General features: G+C 42.6%; 1 protein-coding gene across 5 annotated transcripts; it reads right to left on the bottom strand.

The window, feature by feature from the left end:
- Positions 1-824: 824 nt before the first annotated feature.
- CCDC166 (coiled-coil domain containing 166) lies at positions 825-15,837 on the bottom strand. 5 transcript variants are annotated; one of them, XM_065664150.1, is made up of 4 exons: positions 14,727-15,837; positions 12,336-12,443; positions 6,649-6,916; positions 825-2,044 (listed from the first exon to the last, which is right to left on the bottom strand). In XM_065664150.1, the coding sequence occupies exon 4, from the start codon at positions 2,010-2,012 to the stop codon at positions 1,080-1,082; it is 933 nt and encodes a 310-aa protein (XP_065520222.1). In that variant the 5' UTR covers positions 2,013-2,044; positions 6,649-6,916; positions 12,336-12,443; positions 14,727-15,837; the 3' UTR covers positions 825-1,079. The 5 variants fall into 5 exon arrangements, with proteins under 5 accessions (XP_065520222.1, XP_065520223.1, XP_065520221.1 ...); XM_065664151.1 differs by lacking the exon at positions 14,727-15,837 and adding an exon at positions 13,888-14,020; XM_065664149.1 differs by lacking the exon at positions 14,727-15,837 and adding an exon at positions 13,506-13,688.
- Between the last annotated feature and the right edge of the window lie 2,502 nt (positions 15,838-18,339).

Raw genomic sequence — 18,339 nt, 5'->3', positions numbered from 1 at the left:
CTTAGAAATGTGTTTAAATATCAGGCAGAGGAGGGGGGAAGACAGAGCCAGACTGTTCTGAAACCGAAAGTTGTGATGGAATTTTAATACCGTCTAAATATAAGAAAAACTTATTTTTCTTTCTTTTCTTTTTTTTTTTTTTTCTTTTTTCTCTTCTTTTTTACTTTCTTTTCCTTTCTTTTTTGGGGTTTGTTTTTTTTTGGTTTTTTTTTACTTGTGTGTCAAAACATTGGAACAGAATGCACAGAGAGGATGTGGAGACCTTGGAGATACTAAAAAGCACTGCAAGTGGCCCTGCTCTGGTTGATCCTACTTTGAATTCTCTTCCAATAGAAACAAAGGTCTGCTTCTGTATGAAATAGCCCAGTGTGAATGTTAAAGAGGTCACTGTCAGTGAGGTAACTGAAACCCAGAAATATTCAACTTGAAAGAGAATGTAGCTGAAGTCTGTTAGAAACAACTCTTTACCTCTTGCTTCTCACGTGAAACACTAAAGCAAGAAAAGAATGAGGTAAAAATTGATATGCATATATTAAATGAAGGTATTTTATTGATAGTTATGACCAACGGTCAAATACTTCAACTGCTTATATTGTGTAAATGATTTGGTTCCTTTATTTGGTTTTATTTTTTTCTCTTCTTTGGAGACTAGCAGAAGGTAAAATAAATCTTTGCCATGTAGAAGATTTGGGAAAATGAATACTGCTGAAAGTAAGAGCTGGCCTACACTGGGTACTATGGTATTTTTACAGGAAGTTTGCCTCACTGCCTAGGAATATAACTTGCCCATGGAAAATTACTAATTAATGAAACATAAAAGTCTGTTTTCAAAGAGAAAATGTCATTGTTTATTCTGGGACGTGAAGGGATTGCAGTTTCAAATGTCTTAATATAGACATCATGAAAGTTAGAGCTGATGTTACTTTTAAGATCTGTTGTCTGGATCATGTGCTGAGCATGAGCTATGTCAATCCTTTCATCCTCCCATGGAATATTTTCTTGACTATACTCTGTTACTTAGCTAATGGCGGCAGCAGCTGGCAGTCCAGCGATTTCTGCTGACACTGGCATGAGTGAGGTTAATGGGCACATCTGAATAGGCTGTGAGACCTGTAGCTTTCACCAGTTGCATTGTGCACCTGATGCTGGCGTAAACAGTGTTGTGGGTGTGCCATGTCCTGAATGTACTGGTTCTCCCGAAGAAGCTGCTCCTGCTGCTCTCTCAATCGAACTTTAGTTTCTTTAAGGATTTTTGAGTATTGGATGAGTCTGAGCAATTCCTGCCGCAGATGCCAATTCTCTGCTTTTACTTGTTTTATATGCTGAATTAAAGATTGTATTGCTGCCTCATCTGCTCTCTTGGTGATAACGTGGATCTTCTGCTGAAAGTCTATCTTACAGTCATCCTTGGCCTGCAGAAATCTGCTCTTGATTTTGTGCATTTCATCTGAATGCTGTATCTTTGTGACCAACAGTTCCTTCTCCAGCTGCTTAATCTTTTTTATCTGTTCCTTTCGATAAGATGGATCATTGAAAGGCTTCAGGTCTTCAACCTCCATGCTCAGAAGAGAGTACTTTGACTCCATATTCATCAGATCGCTCCTTACATCCTTTTCTTTTTCTGTGTACTGTGAGATGAGCTTCTCTTTCTGCATCCCAACTTCAGACAGATCAGCATGATTCTGGTCATTTAATGTTATTATCAGATCCTGGCACTTCTGGCTGTGTTTTTTTATGTAAGAGAGGTAAGCATTGCCCTCTTCTTGATTCTGTTGGGCTTCCTTTTCTAGGAATTTATTTTCCTGCAGGAAATACTCCATCCTTCTCATATATGTGTTCATATGTTCAGTAGCAACCTTGTATTCCTTCTGCAAGTATGATTTTCTCTCTTGGGCAAGTATTTCCATGTCACTTACTTCTTTGGATGTATCTCCGTTCTCGGTTGTTATTTCTTGCTTATTTTTCCCAGCACGTGTGGTGTCTTGTTTCTTCTGCTTTGTCTTCGATGCCATAGTCCACACTGAGAGTATCAAACACTGGCAAACTGTAACAGAATGAAAAATGACAAATTCTAACCAAGTATTTATGCCACACGTATGAGTGTTGCTTTTTCCCCCTGCCATGTCCTCTTATGTTCTTATATTTTCAGTGATTATTCTGGCAGCTAGAATATTTGGCCTAAATGTTTCATATCTGGCCTGTGTTGTGAGTTGAAACATGCACAAATGCATATTTTAATTCTTATATTCCTAGTTAACTAAAAAGTAGTTCTGCTAATCTAAAAATACACATCTTCTTAAGATTTCTCTTCTATTGTATAATGTTGTATTATTTCTATAGTTCGCAGTACAAAGTCAAATTCCACTGGCCAGTTATTGCATTGTCTTTCTGTAGGTAGTAGGCCTTGTCCTTAAAACTTCAGCAGCAAGTTAAGAACTAAAGTGCTAACAGAGGCATGCCCAAACCTTCCATGTTCATAAAGCAAATTCTAAAACGTAAGTGCTAAGTCATCAGGCTGGACTGGAAGTTATCTGTAGAAAATGTTATGGACAGATTAAGCACAGACTAAGCCCCGTTCCTCTGTCAAAGCTATGTCCTGCAGTTGTATTTGAAGAGACAGCTGAATCCTCTTCCTGGATTTAGAAAGTTCAGTCAGTATTTTCTTATGAAATGAGAGCAGAAAAGGAAGTGTTGCAACCAGTTTTAATCTCAAGATTCAGTAATCAAGCAAGATACTCACTTTGGAGACAGACCATGTTTTTATCCTTCCACTGCCTGAGGCAACATAAACTGATACCTTCTTGGACATCATCTTAAACTATAATATCATTTGAGATATGACACAGATAACTAAATATTTAGGAATATAGAGAGTGAAATAAAGACCATAAAGGCAATAATGGCTAAAGAAACATCCTCCCAGATCTGGCCATGGAAAGTGTGCCATGGATTTTGATGGAATGTTGAATGTGCCATACGGATGTGCGCATTGTCGAGGACTGGATTCTTGATTCTATGAATGTTGAATGTGCCATATGGATGTGCGCATTGTCTAGGACTGGATTCTTCTCTCAGAGATGGTGGGTGGGAGATAAGTACACAACATTCAGGGCTGAACATCAATTCAACATCTCTTTCTGTGTTCTATTTTGGTTTCGTTATAGGTAAGTAGCCTGAAATTTGCTTCGGTGTTTTAGTCAAATTAAGGTAAAATGGCTTACTCTATCATGAGGAAGATGTTACAGCTCTGTCAGAGTACATTGGTAACCATGCCTTGGTTTTCTGTGTTTTTACGAGTTGTTCTGTCTCTGGCTTGTCTCTTGCTGAGAAGATATCAGTCCTTTAATAAAGATAGTTTGATTGAGGCAGCATGAGAGGCTTCTCTTTCTACCTGTGTCATTTTATATTTATACTGGTCAAGTTATTCCAAAGCACAATATTATCATAGCTAATCTATTTGTATTTCTGCAGTAAACTATGTATTTTTGGCCTGTGGTAGGTATGTGACAAAGCACTGCATAGTAGGTCAAACATAATGTTTTATTTTTATAATAAAGCTTTATCATTTTATTTTTAAACTCTTAACATTTCAAGGACATTTTGGGTGGGCAGAATGAGTCCATACTGGGAGTAGCAGGAGTGGTTTGCAGTGGAAGCAGTATGCCGCATTCTTTTGTCCTTGCCTGGAAATGCCTTTCTAGCAAGCATCCTGCTTCAGCTCATCTGCATTGGGTACACACAGACACCACTTCACACTGTGCATAGGAATTCTGGTCTGATACTTCCACTGTGTTACTCACTCATCACTGATAGGACACATTCACAGAACCGTCAAACAGCTGAGGCTGGAAGGGACCTTAGGAGATTGCCTAGTCCAGCCCCTTGCTCAGAGCAGGGTTAACCAGAGCAGGTTACTTAATTATGTGTCCAGTCAGGTTTTGAGTATTTCTAAGGACATAGACTCTAAAAGCCCAGCAGGCCGGCTGTTCCTTCTGTTTGACCACCCTCACAGTAAAAAAGTTTTTCATCCTCTTCATCCCGTCAGCTCCACTAGAACTGCGTATGTCCATTTTGTTTAAATGAAATGTTCCCTAACCTGATCCTCTTTCATTACGGGCAAGGCTTCCTTGCTCCAGGCTTTCTCCCTGGCCTCAGGGACCTCAGATTCTGCAAGGTCAGTTTTACCAGTAAAGATCAATGCAAACAATGCACTGAGTAGCTCAGCCTTTTTGGCATCCTCTGTCACTCGTCCTCTGCCTCTTTCAGCTAAAAGGCCATGTTTCCGGGGTGGTCTTTCTACTGCTCATATACTTGTAGAAGCCTTTCTTGTTGCCATTCACATCCCTTCCTGTATTCAATGCCAGATGGGCTTTGTCTTCCTGCACATTCAGACAGCGTCTTTGTATTCATCCTGGGTTGTACGATCCTGACACTTGGATGATTCATTTTTACATGTGAGTTTTGTAAGGAGGATCTTGGTCTTCGGTGTAGGCCTTCTGCCATCCTTGCTTGACTTCCTGCTATTCAGGATGGACCGTTCTTGAGATTGGAGGAGCAATCCTGCACTTATCTTCAAGGACCGTCTCCCATGGGGTTCTTCCAGACACTGAATAGCTCAAACTCTACTCTCCTAAAGTCCAGGATTGTGATCTTACTATTTGCATTGTTCCCTTTTTTCAGGATCCTGAACTGCATCATCCTGTGGTTACTGCAAGGCTATGCCCAGCTTTCACATCTCAGACTAGTACTGCCTTGTTTGTAACTGTCGGGTCCAGGAGAGGAATAGAACCAAGATGCTAGTAAAATGTACCAGAGTAAAATGCATGTTTAGAGCACAGGCTTGTTTTCCAGAAGGGTCAAACATTACTGGATAATGAATGATGAAGCACAGCAGCAAGATAGGAGCTGTACATGTCTGATATTCATGCTTTTTCCTTTAGGTTCAGAATATTGGTTTTGTTGGTCTTGACTGTGTGGCACAGGTTCACTGGTAAGTACAGCTAAACACTTCCTGAATTTGAGGAATAAGTTTGAAGACGTTTTGCAATATTTGTGAGATACCAAGTGAAGGTGATGAAATAATGATTGTGCCCTAAATAGCACTTTTAAAAATTGATCTTCTGTATATATCAAGTTATTAAAAGATCATATAGCATAGAAAAGGATGTCTAGTATTTAGCATAATTTCTGTGATGTGAATGAGGCAGGGAATTGTTGAAATAACAGTAAGTGATAATGTAACGATTTGAATATATATTCAGGCAGCATGACCACTGTGCCTGCAATGCTACATTAAGAATTTGCCTTTTTCTTTCAAGTATTCATTTCAGGAGGGGATTTTTTTTTTTTTTTAACATGCAACATTATGTTTTAAAGCTGCTGAGACACCTGCAATCTAAGAGGCACAGTTAAGTCCACAATGGATACTAAAGGAAGGAAAGTGCATCATTATTAGAGAAACTGAACATGAGCTGGGTTCAGTCTTCGCTTGCAGCCCAGAAACCAGCCATGTCATGGGCTGCATCAAAAGCAGCGTGAAGGAGGTGATCCTGCCCCTCTACTGTGCTCTTGTGAGACACCATTTGGAGCACTGTGTGCAGTTCTGGTGTCAACATAAGAAGGACATGGAGGTGTTGGAGTAAGTCCAGATGAGGCCACGAGGATGATCAGGGGCTGAAGCACCTCCCCTGAGACAACAGGCTGAGAAAGTTGGAGCTGTTCAGCTGGAGAAGAGAAGCTGCATGGAGACCTCAGAGCAGCTTCCAGTATCTGAAAGGGGCCACAAGGATGCTGGAGAGGGACTCTTTATCAGGGACTGTAGTGGTAGGACAAGGGGGTAACGGGTTCAAACTTAAACAGGGGAAGTTCAGGTTAGACATAAGAAAGATGTTCTTTGAGGATGGTGAGGCCCTGACACAGGTTGCCCAAAGAAGTGGTAAATGCTTCATCCTTGGCAGTGTTCAAGGCCAGGTTGGACAGGGCCTTGGGTGACATGGTCTAGTGTGAAGTGTCCCTGCCCATGGCAGGGCTTTGGAACTGGATGATCTTAAGGTCCTTTCCAACCCTAATTATTCTATGATTCTCTATGATTATTTTAATGATTCTTGCATATACAATAAGAAAATAGGTAACTAGTACCTTGTGTGCTGAATTTCTAAACTAATTCAAAAGAGAAACAGTGCAATCAAGGATGTAGAACTGGAGAGAAGTCTGGTAACTCTAACAATTTTAATGAACATAAAAGTTACTGGATCGTAATACAAATGGTGACCCTTTTTAAAGAAAATACGCAAAATTCAGGGAGGTAAGTGAACAAAATAGAATAAATATACTAAAATCGCTGTCACAGTAATAGCAGAACAGGTTCCAAGCTGGGAATATAGCAGCTGCATCAGAAGTAGAGCAGTTATGGGGAGACATAAGACTGTACAGAAATCATTGCAGTTGTTTTGGGAAACAGACTTGACCCAGAAGGGTGTCACAACAGGCAATAGTAGAACTGAGTTAATACTAATGGTGTGGTTTTAGGGGAAAGGCAGTTGTAGAGCTGTATGAATGCTAGAGAAATTCCTACATCTGCATGGGAAAGCCAGGCCTTGTGGCAGTTGGTATACAGAATGGGGTAGGTGTTTTAAAGAAAGCACTGACCTTTCCTGCTCCTGTGGTCTTCATGGATTTTCCAGATAGCTTCTCATGGCTTGCTGCTCCTGGTCTATTGAACAGCATTTGCTGATTGCCAGCCCGTGCTCTCTAAGGAATGCTGCTGTTTGTAAGCTCTGTGTGTCCATGGCGATGAAACACGCCAAGTCACAAAAGAAGTTCTGCAGTGAGATTCTCGGAGCTGTTCCAGTTCCCAGCTCGGTTGAGGCCTCACAGTGATATTTGTTACTTATTGGCATCAGGGTCCTGGTTTCAGCTGGGACAGAAAATCAGTTAAGCAGAAACACAAAGGCAGTTTGGCTTCTAAGATTAAGATTTATAATGGCCGATGTATTAATGAGGAAACAGCCTCAGCTTGCTGCTAAAGGAAAAGGTATGACTTAAGATACAGTTCTCTTTGGGAATTAGGTGCCACTATCTGCTGGAGCATTTCTGGTTCATATATTTGCATTTTCTTTTCAACAGTTTGGCAAGCAGCCTCAGGTCCCACAAAGTGAAGAAGGGGTGTGTGTATATGGGGATGTTTGTGACATCTGAAAGGCAGATGCTAGAAAGGCGTTTTGCAGATGCAGTTCTTATTTATGGAGGAGTTTCTGCTTTTGGAAAGGAAATGAATACTTTAGGAGGCAATTCCTGCATTTTGTAGGGAAAAAGATCTAATCCTCATACATTTTTTAGTTTCTGTGTGTAACAGTATAAGCTTGGCATATCTGTGGCATAGGGCAATGAATTTCACTGGTTTATTTGTTCATCTAACCTGGCTATTTGTGACTTAAAGTACAAGTTCCTGTAAATGCATCTAAACTTGAACACAGTAATAATGGAGACGACTTCCTTTGCTTGTTTATTGCAGTGGTTGATTGGTTTGCATAAAAACGTCTGAAAGTGAAATTTTTCTTTTCGAATTTCAATTTTATTTGGTGGCCTTCTATGATGGGGCTACAGAATTGATGGATAAGGATAAAGCAGTTGATGTCATCTACCTGGACTTGTGCAAAGCGTTTGACACTGTCCCACATGACATCCTTCTCTCTAAATTGGAGAGATATCAATTTGATGGATGGACCACTCGGTGGATGAAGAACTGGCTGGACGGCCGCACACAAAGAGTTGTGGTCAATGGCTCGATGTCCGGCTGGAGACCGGTAACGAGTGGTGTCCCTCAGGGATCGGAGTTGGGACCGGTCTTGTTTAACATCTTCATCGCTGACATGGACAGTGGGATTGAGTGCGCCCTCAGCAAGTTTGCCGATGACACCAAGCTGTGTGGTCTGGTTGATACACTGGAGGGAAGGGATGCCATCCAGAGGGACCTTGACACGCTTGTGAGGTGGGCTGATGCCAACCTTATGAAGTTCAACCATGACAAGTGCAAGGTCCTACACCTGGGTCGGAGCAATCCCAGCACAGCTACAGACTGGGCAGAGAAGAGATTCAGAGCAGCCCTGCAGAGAAGGACTTGGGGGTGCTGGTCGATGAGAAAATGAACATGAGCTGGCAGTGTGCGCTCGCAGCCCAGAAGCCAACTGTATCCTGGGCTGCATCAAAAGGAGTGTGACCAACAGGTCGAAGGAGGTGATCCTGCCCCTCTACTCTGCTCTTGTGAGACCTCACCTGGAGTATTGTGTGCAGTTCTGGTGTCCTCAACATAAAAAGGACATGGAACTGCTGGAACAAGTCCAGAGGAGGGCTGCGAGGATGATCAGGGGACTGGAGCACCTCCCGTATGAAGACAGGCTGAGGAAGTTGGGGCTGTTCAGCCTGGAGAAGAGAAGGCTGCGTGGGGACCTCATAGCAGCCTTCCAGTACCTGAAGGGGGCCTATAGAGATGCTGGGGAGGGACTCTTTGTCAGGGACTGTAGTGACAGGACAAGGGGTAACGGGTTAAAACTTAAACAGGGGAAGTTGAGATTGGATATAAGGAGGAAATTCTTTCCTGTTAGGGTGGTGAGACACTGGAATGGGTTGCCCAGGGAGGTTGTGAGTGCTCCATCGCTGGCGGTGTTCAAGGCCAGGTTGGATGAAGCCTTGTGTGGGATGGTTTAGTGTGAGGTGTCCCTGTCCATGGCAGGGGGGTTGGAACTAGATGATCTTGAGGTCCTTTCCAACCCTAACTATTCCATGAGATTCTATGAGATTTTATAGCTTCAGATGTTACTGATTTGTAGGTGGTTTCCTGATAGATCAGAGCACCCTTCTATGTGGTTTATGCACAACAGTGTGGTAGTGGAGGGCAGGGGCTGCAGGGTTGGCTTTTCTGGGAAGACACCAGATACTGGCCCCATGTTGTATGGAACCAAATGGCTCTGAGGACCCACCACTGGCCAAAGCAGACTCCAGCAGCAATGGTGGTAGTGCCTCTGTGATGGCATATTTAAGAAAAAGTAAAGATGCTGCGCAACAGCGAAAGAGGGGAGTGAGAATGTGTGAGAGAAACAGCTGTTCAAATGGCGTCAGGGAGGAAGCAGGCAGGAGGTGCTCCAGGCAGGCATACATTCAGTCTGATAGAGATGATGGCTAGTTCAGGATCTATGGTGCCATGGGATTGGAACACTTTAATGCAAACAATTTTGACATCTTCTCAATACTCAGTGTGGAGATTGGAATATAATAACTTAGTGGCTTTACAGGTATTAGATACTGTTCAGAGAGGAATACCAATAGATGCTGACATCTTAATAGGCTCTGGGCAATAGTTGCAACCTCATAATCACATTAATCTAAACCCTCTGGTATTCCAGCAAGCTGCCCGTATTCTGTTCAAGCCTGGAGGTGAGTACCTGAATCAGGAAAGAAAACTACTTCTTTTGCAAGTATTCACCAAGGGTCTCAGGAACCCTATATGTCTTTTATAGACTGATTAAGCAAAGCTATACAAAGACAGACTGATAAGCCCGAGTCTGCTCGTGCACTTTTATTTTAGCTACCTTATGAAAATGCAAATGGAGATTGCAAAGCTGCTTTAGCCCTAGTCAGGGAAAAATTTACAGACATTGCTGAGTTTATTCAAACATGTCAGGATAGTGGTATGGAGACTTATAAGGCTTCTGTATTGGCTGCTGCATTAGTGAAACTTAATATGCATCATCAAAAATGTTTTAACTGTGGATAGGAAGGACATATTAGTAAAATGTGCCCAAAAAAAGAAACAAAAGCAGAAAGAAAAAATGCCATCTCAACTCTGTTCCAGATGCAAGAAAGGATATCACTGGAGCAATCAATGTAAATCTAAAGTTGATAAGGATGGAAATCCTTTGTCAGGAAACTTCAAGGAGGGGAGCAAAACCCGGTGCCCCTCAAAACAACAGGGTTTTTGCAGCAAACGCTCTATCTCCGATTTTGCAGCTATCACAACAGGCAGTGCTGGGTTAGATTTGGCAAGAAGCGAACAAGCACCGATGTTGTATTAGATCATACCACTGTTAAAGGTATAGCTACCGATGTTTGGGGACCTCTACCAAATGGATTTATGGGTCTTTTGTTAGGACACTCAAGTACAACTCTCCAAGGAGTAAAAGTTCATCCAGGTGTAATAGATTCAGACTATACAGGTGAATTTTTTTATATTAATATAATATATATTACATGTATAATGTATTAATATATTAGCTACTAATTATTATTTTGATACTGCTAATAATTTTAGCAATTATAATATTATTAGTTATATCGATATATTAGTATATTAACGGATATTAATATATATAGTATAGTATTATATGATATAATATACAATTTTTATAAGCTGCTGTTAATAATTTAACAGAAAATTTACATTGCTTTGGACTGCAAATTGTCTAGGGAAAAAAACAAAAGAATGCCACCCTGGAAATACTGGGGTGGGTGCTGACTGAAAGAACAGTAAAGCCTCAGAAGCTAAGACTGGCAAACAAAACCACAAATTTGTATGATTTACAGAAGCTTTTAGTTGCTATTAATTGGGTGCATCCTATGTTGGGTTATTACTAATGCTGACCTTGAACCACTCTTTCATTTATTATGAGGGGACTCAGACTTGAATTCTCATCAGCTTACCCCTAAAGCTATTGATGCCTTGTATTTAGCGACTCAAAAAAATTGCAGGCAGATAGAGTGCATTTACACTTGCCGATTTCTCTGCTTGTTAATATGCATTGAAGGCCATTAGGAGTTATATGTCAAATAGACAGTAACTGTCTACTTTTTGGAATGGGTTTTTTTACCACATACATACTCAGAGAAAAACTGTGACAGAACCGTTAGATACGACTGTTGACTTAATCGCCAAAGGCCGTACGAGGGTTCAACATTTAACAGGCAAAGACCCTGCAGAATTGTATTTACCATTAACTGTAACAGACTTGCAGTTCCTTATTGCTCAGTCTGTGTCTTTCCAAATTGTGTTAACAGAGTTTATAGGAAAAATTTTTTATGGTACTCTGAAACATAAATTGCTAAAAGCTCTTTTAGATTTTGATCTACAAGAGAGGTTTATAGCTCAAAGGCAACCCATTCAGGATGCTAAAACCATTTTTGTTGATGGCTCTGGAAAAAATGGCAAAGCTGCTGTTTGGTTTCAAAATGATTCCTGGCAATCCTCTGTTACACATGTGGGTGGCTCTATGCAGCTTGTTGAAATTGCTGTAGTCTTACATCGGCTACAGTTGTTCCTTCAGAATCCTTAAATATTGTTTGTGACTCAGATACGTTGTTCAATTGTTACCACGCCTTCCTTTTAGTGTGTTAAAAGAAACTGATAACTGTGCACTTTTTGGTACTTTTGCTGAAGCTATAACATTGCTTGGAAACTAGAAATTATTCTGTTTTTATTGGTCATATTAGATCACATTCCAGCCTGCCTGGCCCTTTACCTGCAGGTAATGACATAGCAGGCTCTTTGACTGTTAACACTGTGCAGTTTACTTCTGCAGCTGCTTCACATTCCTTTTTTCATCAGAGTGCCTCTGCTTTGAAGAAACAGTTTAACCTGTCTTCTTCTCAAGCAAAGTAAATTGTCAGGTCTTGCCCTGACTGTCAGTCAACAGCTCAATCATCATTTGCCATGGGTGTAAATCCTCGTGGTTTAAACACAAATGAGATTTGGCAAGCAGACATTACACATATTGCTTCCTTTGGTGCCTTTAAATATGTTCATAATGTATCTGTAATGTCCAGATGTGTCTGTTGACACATTTTTACATATGATTTTGGCTTCTGCTTACTAAGGAGGAAGGCCCATGATGTTATCCGACATTTAACATGTGCATTTGCTACCTTTGGAGTTCCTTCGCAGTTGAAAATGGGTAACAGCCCTGCATATACTTCATTAGCTTTATCCAGATTTTTATAGCAATGGGGTGTCATACATGTCACTGGTATTCCCCACTCTCCTACAGGCCAGGGGATTGTGGAATGAACTCACACTGTTGTGAAATCCATGCTACAAGAACAAAAAAGGAGGAATACGGTCCCTCAAGAACAATTAGATAATGCCATCTATACAATGAATTTTTTAAATCGTACTCAATCTTCCATGAATACTCCTGTCACTGCAGTAGTACAACAACATTTTGCTTCTGATAGTTCACCTTCTGAACGTGCTAAAGTGTGGTATTGTGATCCTTTGGGCCCACAGAAATGGGAAGGGTCTCTGGAACTGATAACCTGGGTGAGGGGGTGTGCTTGTGTCCTCCTACCTAGAGGTCCGCAGTGGTTGCCTGCTAAGTTTGTCAAGCCATACCGTAAGCTGGACAGACAAGTTGAAGAACCTGATACCTCAGGTGCAGGAGTTGACCTTGAAGACCCTGAGTAGAATGAGACAGGAAGAGAAAAAGGAATGATTCACAAAACATCACTTGGGGGCAACTAAAAAGTCGACATCAAACTGGAAAGTATTATGATGAGCTCCGTAGCCACAGAGCCCTCTCCATTCACTACTTTTCTGGCTTACTTAGCACTCATCGCAGCTAATTCTGCTATAAATACGTGCAAATCAATGAAGTCTATAACCAGACCCTGTTTAACAACTTAAATATCTGTGCTTGAAACTTAGCTACTATTAGAGGCTGTGATTTTGTGTATAAACCACCTGTATTTACTAGCCAGTTGCCAATAAAAAAACTACACCTTGTATCATAGTATAACCCCAACCTCTATCGGTATGCATTTGTCGCTTTTAAAAGAGATGTTAGAGTATGCAAATTCACAGCAGCTGCTAGAAAATGCGAAGGCAGAAGCTAGAAAGATCCTAGTAACTGTACATCACGATGGTAGTAGTATAAAGCGAACGGAACAAGTACAGGTAGACCTGACAACCAAAGTACAAGTGCCAAAGTACAGATAGACCTGACAGTCAAACTGTAGGTAGACCTGACAGCACCATTGGGGGTAGACCTGATGGTGAGATGCCGTTGGAAACATGGATTGGAAGTGGCCAAAAATGGTTTAGAAATGGCCAAAATGGCTTAAAACAGGTTAGAAGTGGGCAAAACTGGGCTAGAAATGGAAAAAAATGGCTTTAAACGTGTTACAAATCGGGAAAATGGGTTAGAAATGGCCAAAACTGGCTTAGAAATGGCCCAAATGGCTTAAAACAGGTTGGAAATGGGCAAAAATGGGGGAATAGGCAGCGGGTTGCTGTGGCTCTCCCTCTTGAAGCTGCAATATAATGATCTAAGGCCATAGTCAAAGCTGGAGTCAAGTCACTGAGGACAGAAGGACAAAATTCAAGTTAATATCAGACCCTTTGGAGAGGGTTGCCCCTTTTTAGCAGGTACACCTGTGGCTACGATGATTGCAAGTACTGTAGAAGGTCCCATTTACTCTGCCTCAAAACTTCAGCAGCACTGGTGGCTCTTAACACCTACACTGTGCAACGCCTTGTTTATGTCGTGACTTGATCTTGTGGCTGGGATGGTGGGCTAGATGAGCTTTGAAGGTCCTTTCCAACCGAGACTATTCTATGACTCTGTGATCTCTCCAGAGAGAAAGAGCAACAGTTATCCCAATAACACTGAAGATGCCTTATCCTGATGTTGCAGAGATGGGTTTTTTTGGATTTACTGGTTTTCATCCCTCTTGCCTCCATCCTTCCACCCCACACTTTCCTTTAACAAGTGTGTCTGCAAGGGGTGGATTTGATCTGTCTTTTCACTGCTGGTTTTGGGAGGTAGAAGGGCTTCATGGAACTCCTTGGTCACAAAGTAGTAGCAGACACTATCCAGGCAGCAGTTAGATGTGGCAACACACCTTGTCATGGAGGAGATGTTCTTCATAATATGGAGGAGATGTTCTTCATAACATGGAGCATGAAACAGGTAGCTCCAACGCTCTCCGTTACAAACCTGGCAAGTAACCCCAAAAAGGCTGGCAGAAAACATACTACAGTCAGATTTGCATAAATAATGTGAACAGCTTTCTGGATTGATTTCTCCTCTGGTGAATTGGTGTTCAGGCATCTCTTAAGGCTCCTGATCGCTTCTGTGCAGCAAAAAGTCAAGATTGCTAATGGAAGAATAAAAACGAAGAACACAGAAAGCAGGCTCAGAGCAGCAGGCATGGTGGTATCCTTCTGGAAGCAGAGGGTGGATTGGCTCTGCCAAATCTGTGCAATGGCACCGATTATCACAGAAACCCACAGAAGCCCACACAGAAGGGCTGCCTTTGATGGAGACCTGAAGGCCCTGGATTTCAAGGGGTTTTATGGCAATGTGTTGGTCAGTGGAGATAGATGTAATTACGTAGATACTTTTTATCAGTTTAGGGTCACTTTGGTTTGTTTTGGGGGAGGTGTCCATTTGGGGCCACTGTGGGTCCTTTTAGGTGACTTGGGGCACTTTGGGTCACTTCAGATCATTTTGGGGTCAATTTTGGGTCACTCTGGATCAGTTCAGGTCCATTTAGAGCAGTTTGGGTCAGTCTGGGTCCATTTAGAATCATAGAATCATAGAATAGTTAGGGTTGGAAAGGACCTCAAGATCATCCAGTTCCAACCCCCCTGCCATGGGCAGGGACACCTCACACTAAATCATCCCACCCAAGGCTTCATCCAGCCTGGCTTTGAACACTGCCAGGGATGGGGCACTCACGGGCTAGTCCAGGTCAGGTTTGGATCCATTAGGATCCATTTGGATCAGTCCGGGTCCATTCGGGTCAGTCCTGGTCGATTCTGTTCAGTCCAGGTCTGTTCCGGTCAGTCCTGGTCCATTCCGATCCACTCGGATCAGTCCGGGTCCATTCGGGTCCGTTCAGATCCCTTCCGGTCAGTCCGGGTCCATTCGGATCCGTTCAGGTCCGTTCCGGTCAGTCCGGGTCCGTTCTGTTCCTTTCTGGTCACTCCGGGTCCGTCTGGGTCAGTCCGGGTCCGTTCAGGTCCATTCTGGTCAGTCCGTGTCCTTTCCGTTCAGTCCGGGTCCATTCGGGTCCGTCCCGGTCAGTCCGGGTCCGTCCGGGTCCGTTCGGGTACATTCTGGTCAGCCTGAGTCCGTCCGGGTCCGTTCGGATCCGTTCAAGGTCAGTTCTGGTCAGTCCGGGTCCATTCGGGTCCGTTCCGGTCAGTCCGTGCCCGTTCAGGTCCGTTCTGGTCAGTCCGGGTCCATTCGCGTCCATTCTGGTCAGTCCGTGTCCGTTCAGGTCCGTTCTGGTCAGTCCGGGTCCATTCGGGTCCGTTCCGGTCAGTCCGTGTCCGTTCAGGTCCGTTCTGGTCAGTCCGGGTCCATTCGGGTCCGTTCCGGTCAGTCCGTGTCCGTTCAGGTCCGTTCTGGTCAGTCCGGGTCCATTCGGGTCCGTTCCGGTCAGTCCGTGTCCGTTCAGGTCCGTTCCGGTCAGTCCGTGCCCGTTCAGGTCCGTTCTGGTCAGTCCGGGTCCATTCGGGTCCGTTCCGGTCAGTCCGTGCCCGTTCAGGTCCGTTCTGGTCAGTCCGGGTCCATTCGGGTCCGTTCGGATCCGTTCAAGGCCGGCTCCGGTCAGCCCGGATCACCTCCTTGTGTCACCCCTGGCGCGCGGGCGAGCGGCAGCGCGGGGACTTCCTCCGCGAGGCATCGCGGACGGGGCAGTTCCGGCACCCGAACGTGGCGCAGCTGCGGGGGGGGGATGACCGCCAGCACCCGCATCACGATGCCGCGAGGAGCGGGGGCAGCGCTGCAAGCTGCGCTGCTTCTGCCGGTAAACAACCTCTGCTTCCGAAACAGGAAAGTGCGTGTCCGCGGCCCACCTGAGAGGTGCCGAAACGGGGCGCAAGAGGGGCGGGTCTGCGGGCAGCTAGCGTTGCCCTGAGCCACTCACTTGCCCGCCCATCTCCACCACCTGCAGTACCGAGCTTTGACCACAGGACAGCAGCAGCTAGCGCTGCACTGAGCCACTCGCCCCCCACTCCCATCTCCACCACCTGCAGTACCAAGTTTTGGACACATGATGGCAGCAGCGACCCGTGTACTGCGCCACGCCATGCCCCATCCCTCCCAGATGCAGTACCGAAGTTTGGACACCTGGTGGCAGCACACGCTCACTTTTCCGTAACGAAGTGACAACGGGGTGAGAGCAACGGCCGCCCCCAGCCCAGTTTACGCCAACTGATGACCGGGGACTTGAAGGCTTTGCAGTATTGGGCCTGGGGCTAAGTTGCTAAGGGAACTTTTATTTGAGATTCTTTCAGGCTTGTTCACTTTTATCACTCTGTGTTTGCTTTGTAGGAACTTATAATCACATTCTTCTCTTTAGCTTTTTATTATCTTTACGCATTTTTATTTATTTGCTTTTTCATTCATGTTTTTTTCAGCTGTCCTTGCTTTTCAGTCTTTTTTAGTAACTTTTTTTTGGCTTCCCATACCTAAAATGAGATAAGAAATGGAAAAAAATGGGTTAGAAAAGGGAAAAAAATGTTTAAAACATGTTGCAAATGTTCAAAAATGGAAATATCCCAAAATGGATTAAAACAGGTAATAAGTGCGTAAAAATGGGTTAGAAATGGGCAAAAATGGCTTAAAACGGGTCAGAAGTGGGCAAATATGGGACAAAAATGGCCATAAATTGTTCAGAAATTGCAAAAAAAAAAAAAAAAGCTTTAAATAGGTTAAAAATGGGAAAGATGGGTTAGAAAGTGCCAAAACCGGCTTAAAACTGGTGAGAAATGGGCAAAAATGGGATCGAAATCTCCATAAATTGTTTAGAAACAGACAAAAATGGCTTAAAATAGGTTAGAAATGGGGGAAAATAGGTTAGAAACAGAAAAAAAATGGCTTAAAATGGGTAAGAAACGGGAAATGTGTTTGAAGTTGCAAAAAATTGGTTAGAAATGAAGAAAAATGGCTTAGAAACGGCCCAAATGGCTTAAAACAGGATAGAATTGGACATAAAAGGGTTAAAAATGGCTAAAAATGGCATAAATCATGTTAGAAGTGGCCAAAAATGGGTTAGAAATGGTCAAAAGTGGCTTAAAACTGGTGACAAATGGGCAAAAACGCGTTAGAAAAAAAGTGGTTTAAACGGAGTTATAAATGGGCCAAAAGGAGGCAGAAACTGAAAAAAAAAAGGCATTAAACAGGTTAGAAGTGGCCAAAAATGGGTGAGAAATGGCAAAAACACTTTAGAAACTGCATATAAAAGCTTAAAATGGTTTAGAAGTGGGCATAAATGCATTAAAAGGGTTAAAATGGGTTAGAATTTGGCAAAAATGGTTTGGAAATGGCCAAAACCATTTTAGAAATAAAAAAAAAAAAAAAATTAAAATGGGCTAGAAATGGGAAAAATGTGTTAAAAAAAGGCCAAAATGTCTTAAATGGGTTAGAAATTACAAAAAATGGCTTAAAACGGGTTAGAAATGGTCAAAAATTGGTCAAAAGTGGCAAAAAATGGCATAAAATGGGTTAGAAATGGCCAAAAATGGTTTAGAAATGGGAAAAAAGGTTTAAAGTTGGTTAGAAATAGCCAAAAAATGGCTTAAACTGGTATCAAATGGGCAAAAATGGGATAGAAATGGCCATAAATGGCTCCTTTGCTCCTTCTTTCCCTCCTTCCTTTTTTCCTTCCTTCCTTTACTCCTTCCTTCCTTCAGAACAAGAGTGAATACAAGAGCAGAGGTTCTGAGACAATCTAATGGAAGTGAAGGTAAGAATACAATTGAATATGGGGAAGAGAATAGAAGGGAAGATTACTAGATAATAACTTCTAGGGGAAAAGAATATCAGGGAACGTAAGAGGTCTAATAGAATCTAAGATTATAAGATTAGAGAATTGAAGAGCATCTAAGAAGAGAATATAGGGGGAGAGAGTATCATTGAACAGAAGAGAATCTAAGATTAGGAGAGTAGAGAAGAGAATCTAAAAGAAGCCAAGAGAGAAAAATTGAAGAGCATACAGGAAAAGGGAAGAGAAATTTAGAGAATCTAAGAAAAGGAAATGAAGAGACTGTAAGAGTATACAAGCAAATAAAATAGAAGGGAATCTAAGAGAACAATAGAATCATAGAATCATAGAATAGTTAGGGTTGGAAAAGACCTTAAGATCATCTAGTTCCAACCCCCCTGCCATGGGCAGGGAAGAACAATATGCAAGCAAATATAGAAGAGAGACAGGAATAAGTGAAAACACTATATACTACAAGACAATATAAGAGAAAATAAGAAAATGTAAGACTATAAAAAAAGGGAAGAGAATATAAAAGAGGGAAGAGACTCTAAGAGAGCAAAGGAGAAGGGAAAAGAA

Source organism: Lathamus discolor (assembly GCF_037157495.1).
Source record: "Lathamus discolor isolate bLatDis1 chromosome 2 unlocalized genomic scaffold, bLatDis1.hap1 SUPER_2_unloc_1, whole genome shotgun sequence".
NCBI lineage: Eukaryota > Metazoa > Chordata > Aves > Psittaciformes > Psittacidae > Lathamus > Lathamus discolor.
Note: the sequence above shows the minus strand (reverse complement) of the source record. Positions and strands in the feature narration are given on the sequence as shown.

Coding starts and splice junctions, on each gene's coding strand:
- CCDC166 (XM_065664148.1), bottom strand. CDS start 13,457: ATGGGACCTTCTACAGTACTTGCAATCATCGTAGCCACAG. Junction 12,444..13,417: donor TGCAATCATCGTAGCCACAG/GTGTACCTGCTA, acceptor CATTCTACTCAG/GGTCTTCAAGGTCAACTCCT. Junction 2,045..12,335: donor CAACCACTGCGGACCTCTAG/GTAGGAGGACAC, acceptor ATTCTGTTACAG/TTTGCCAGTGTTTGATACTC.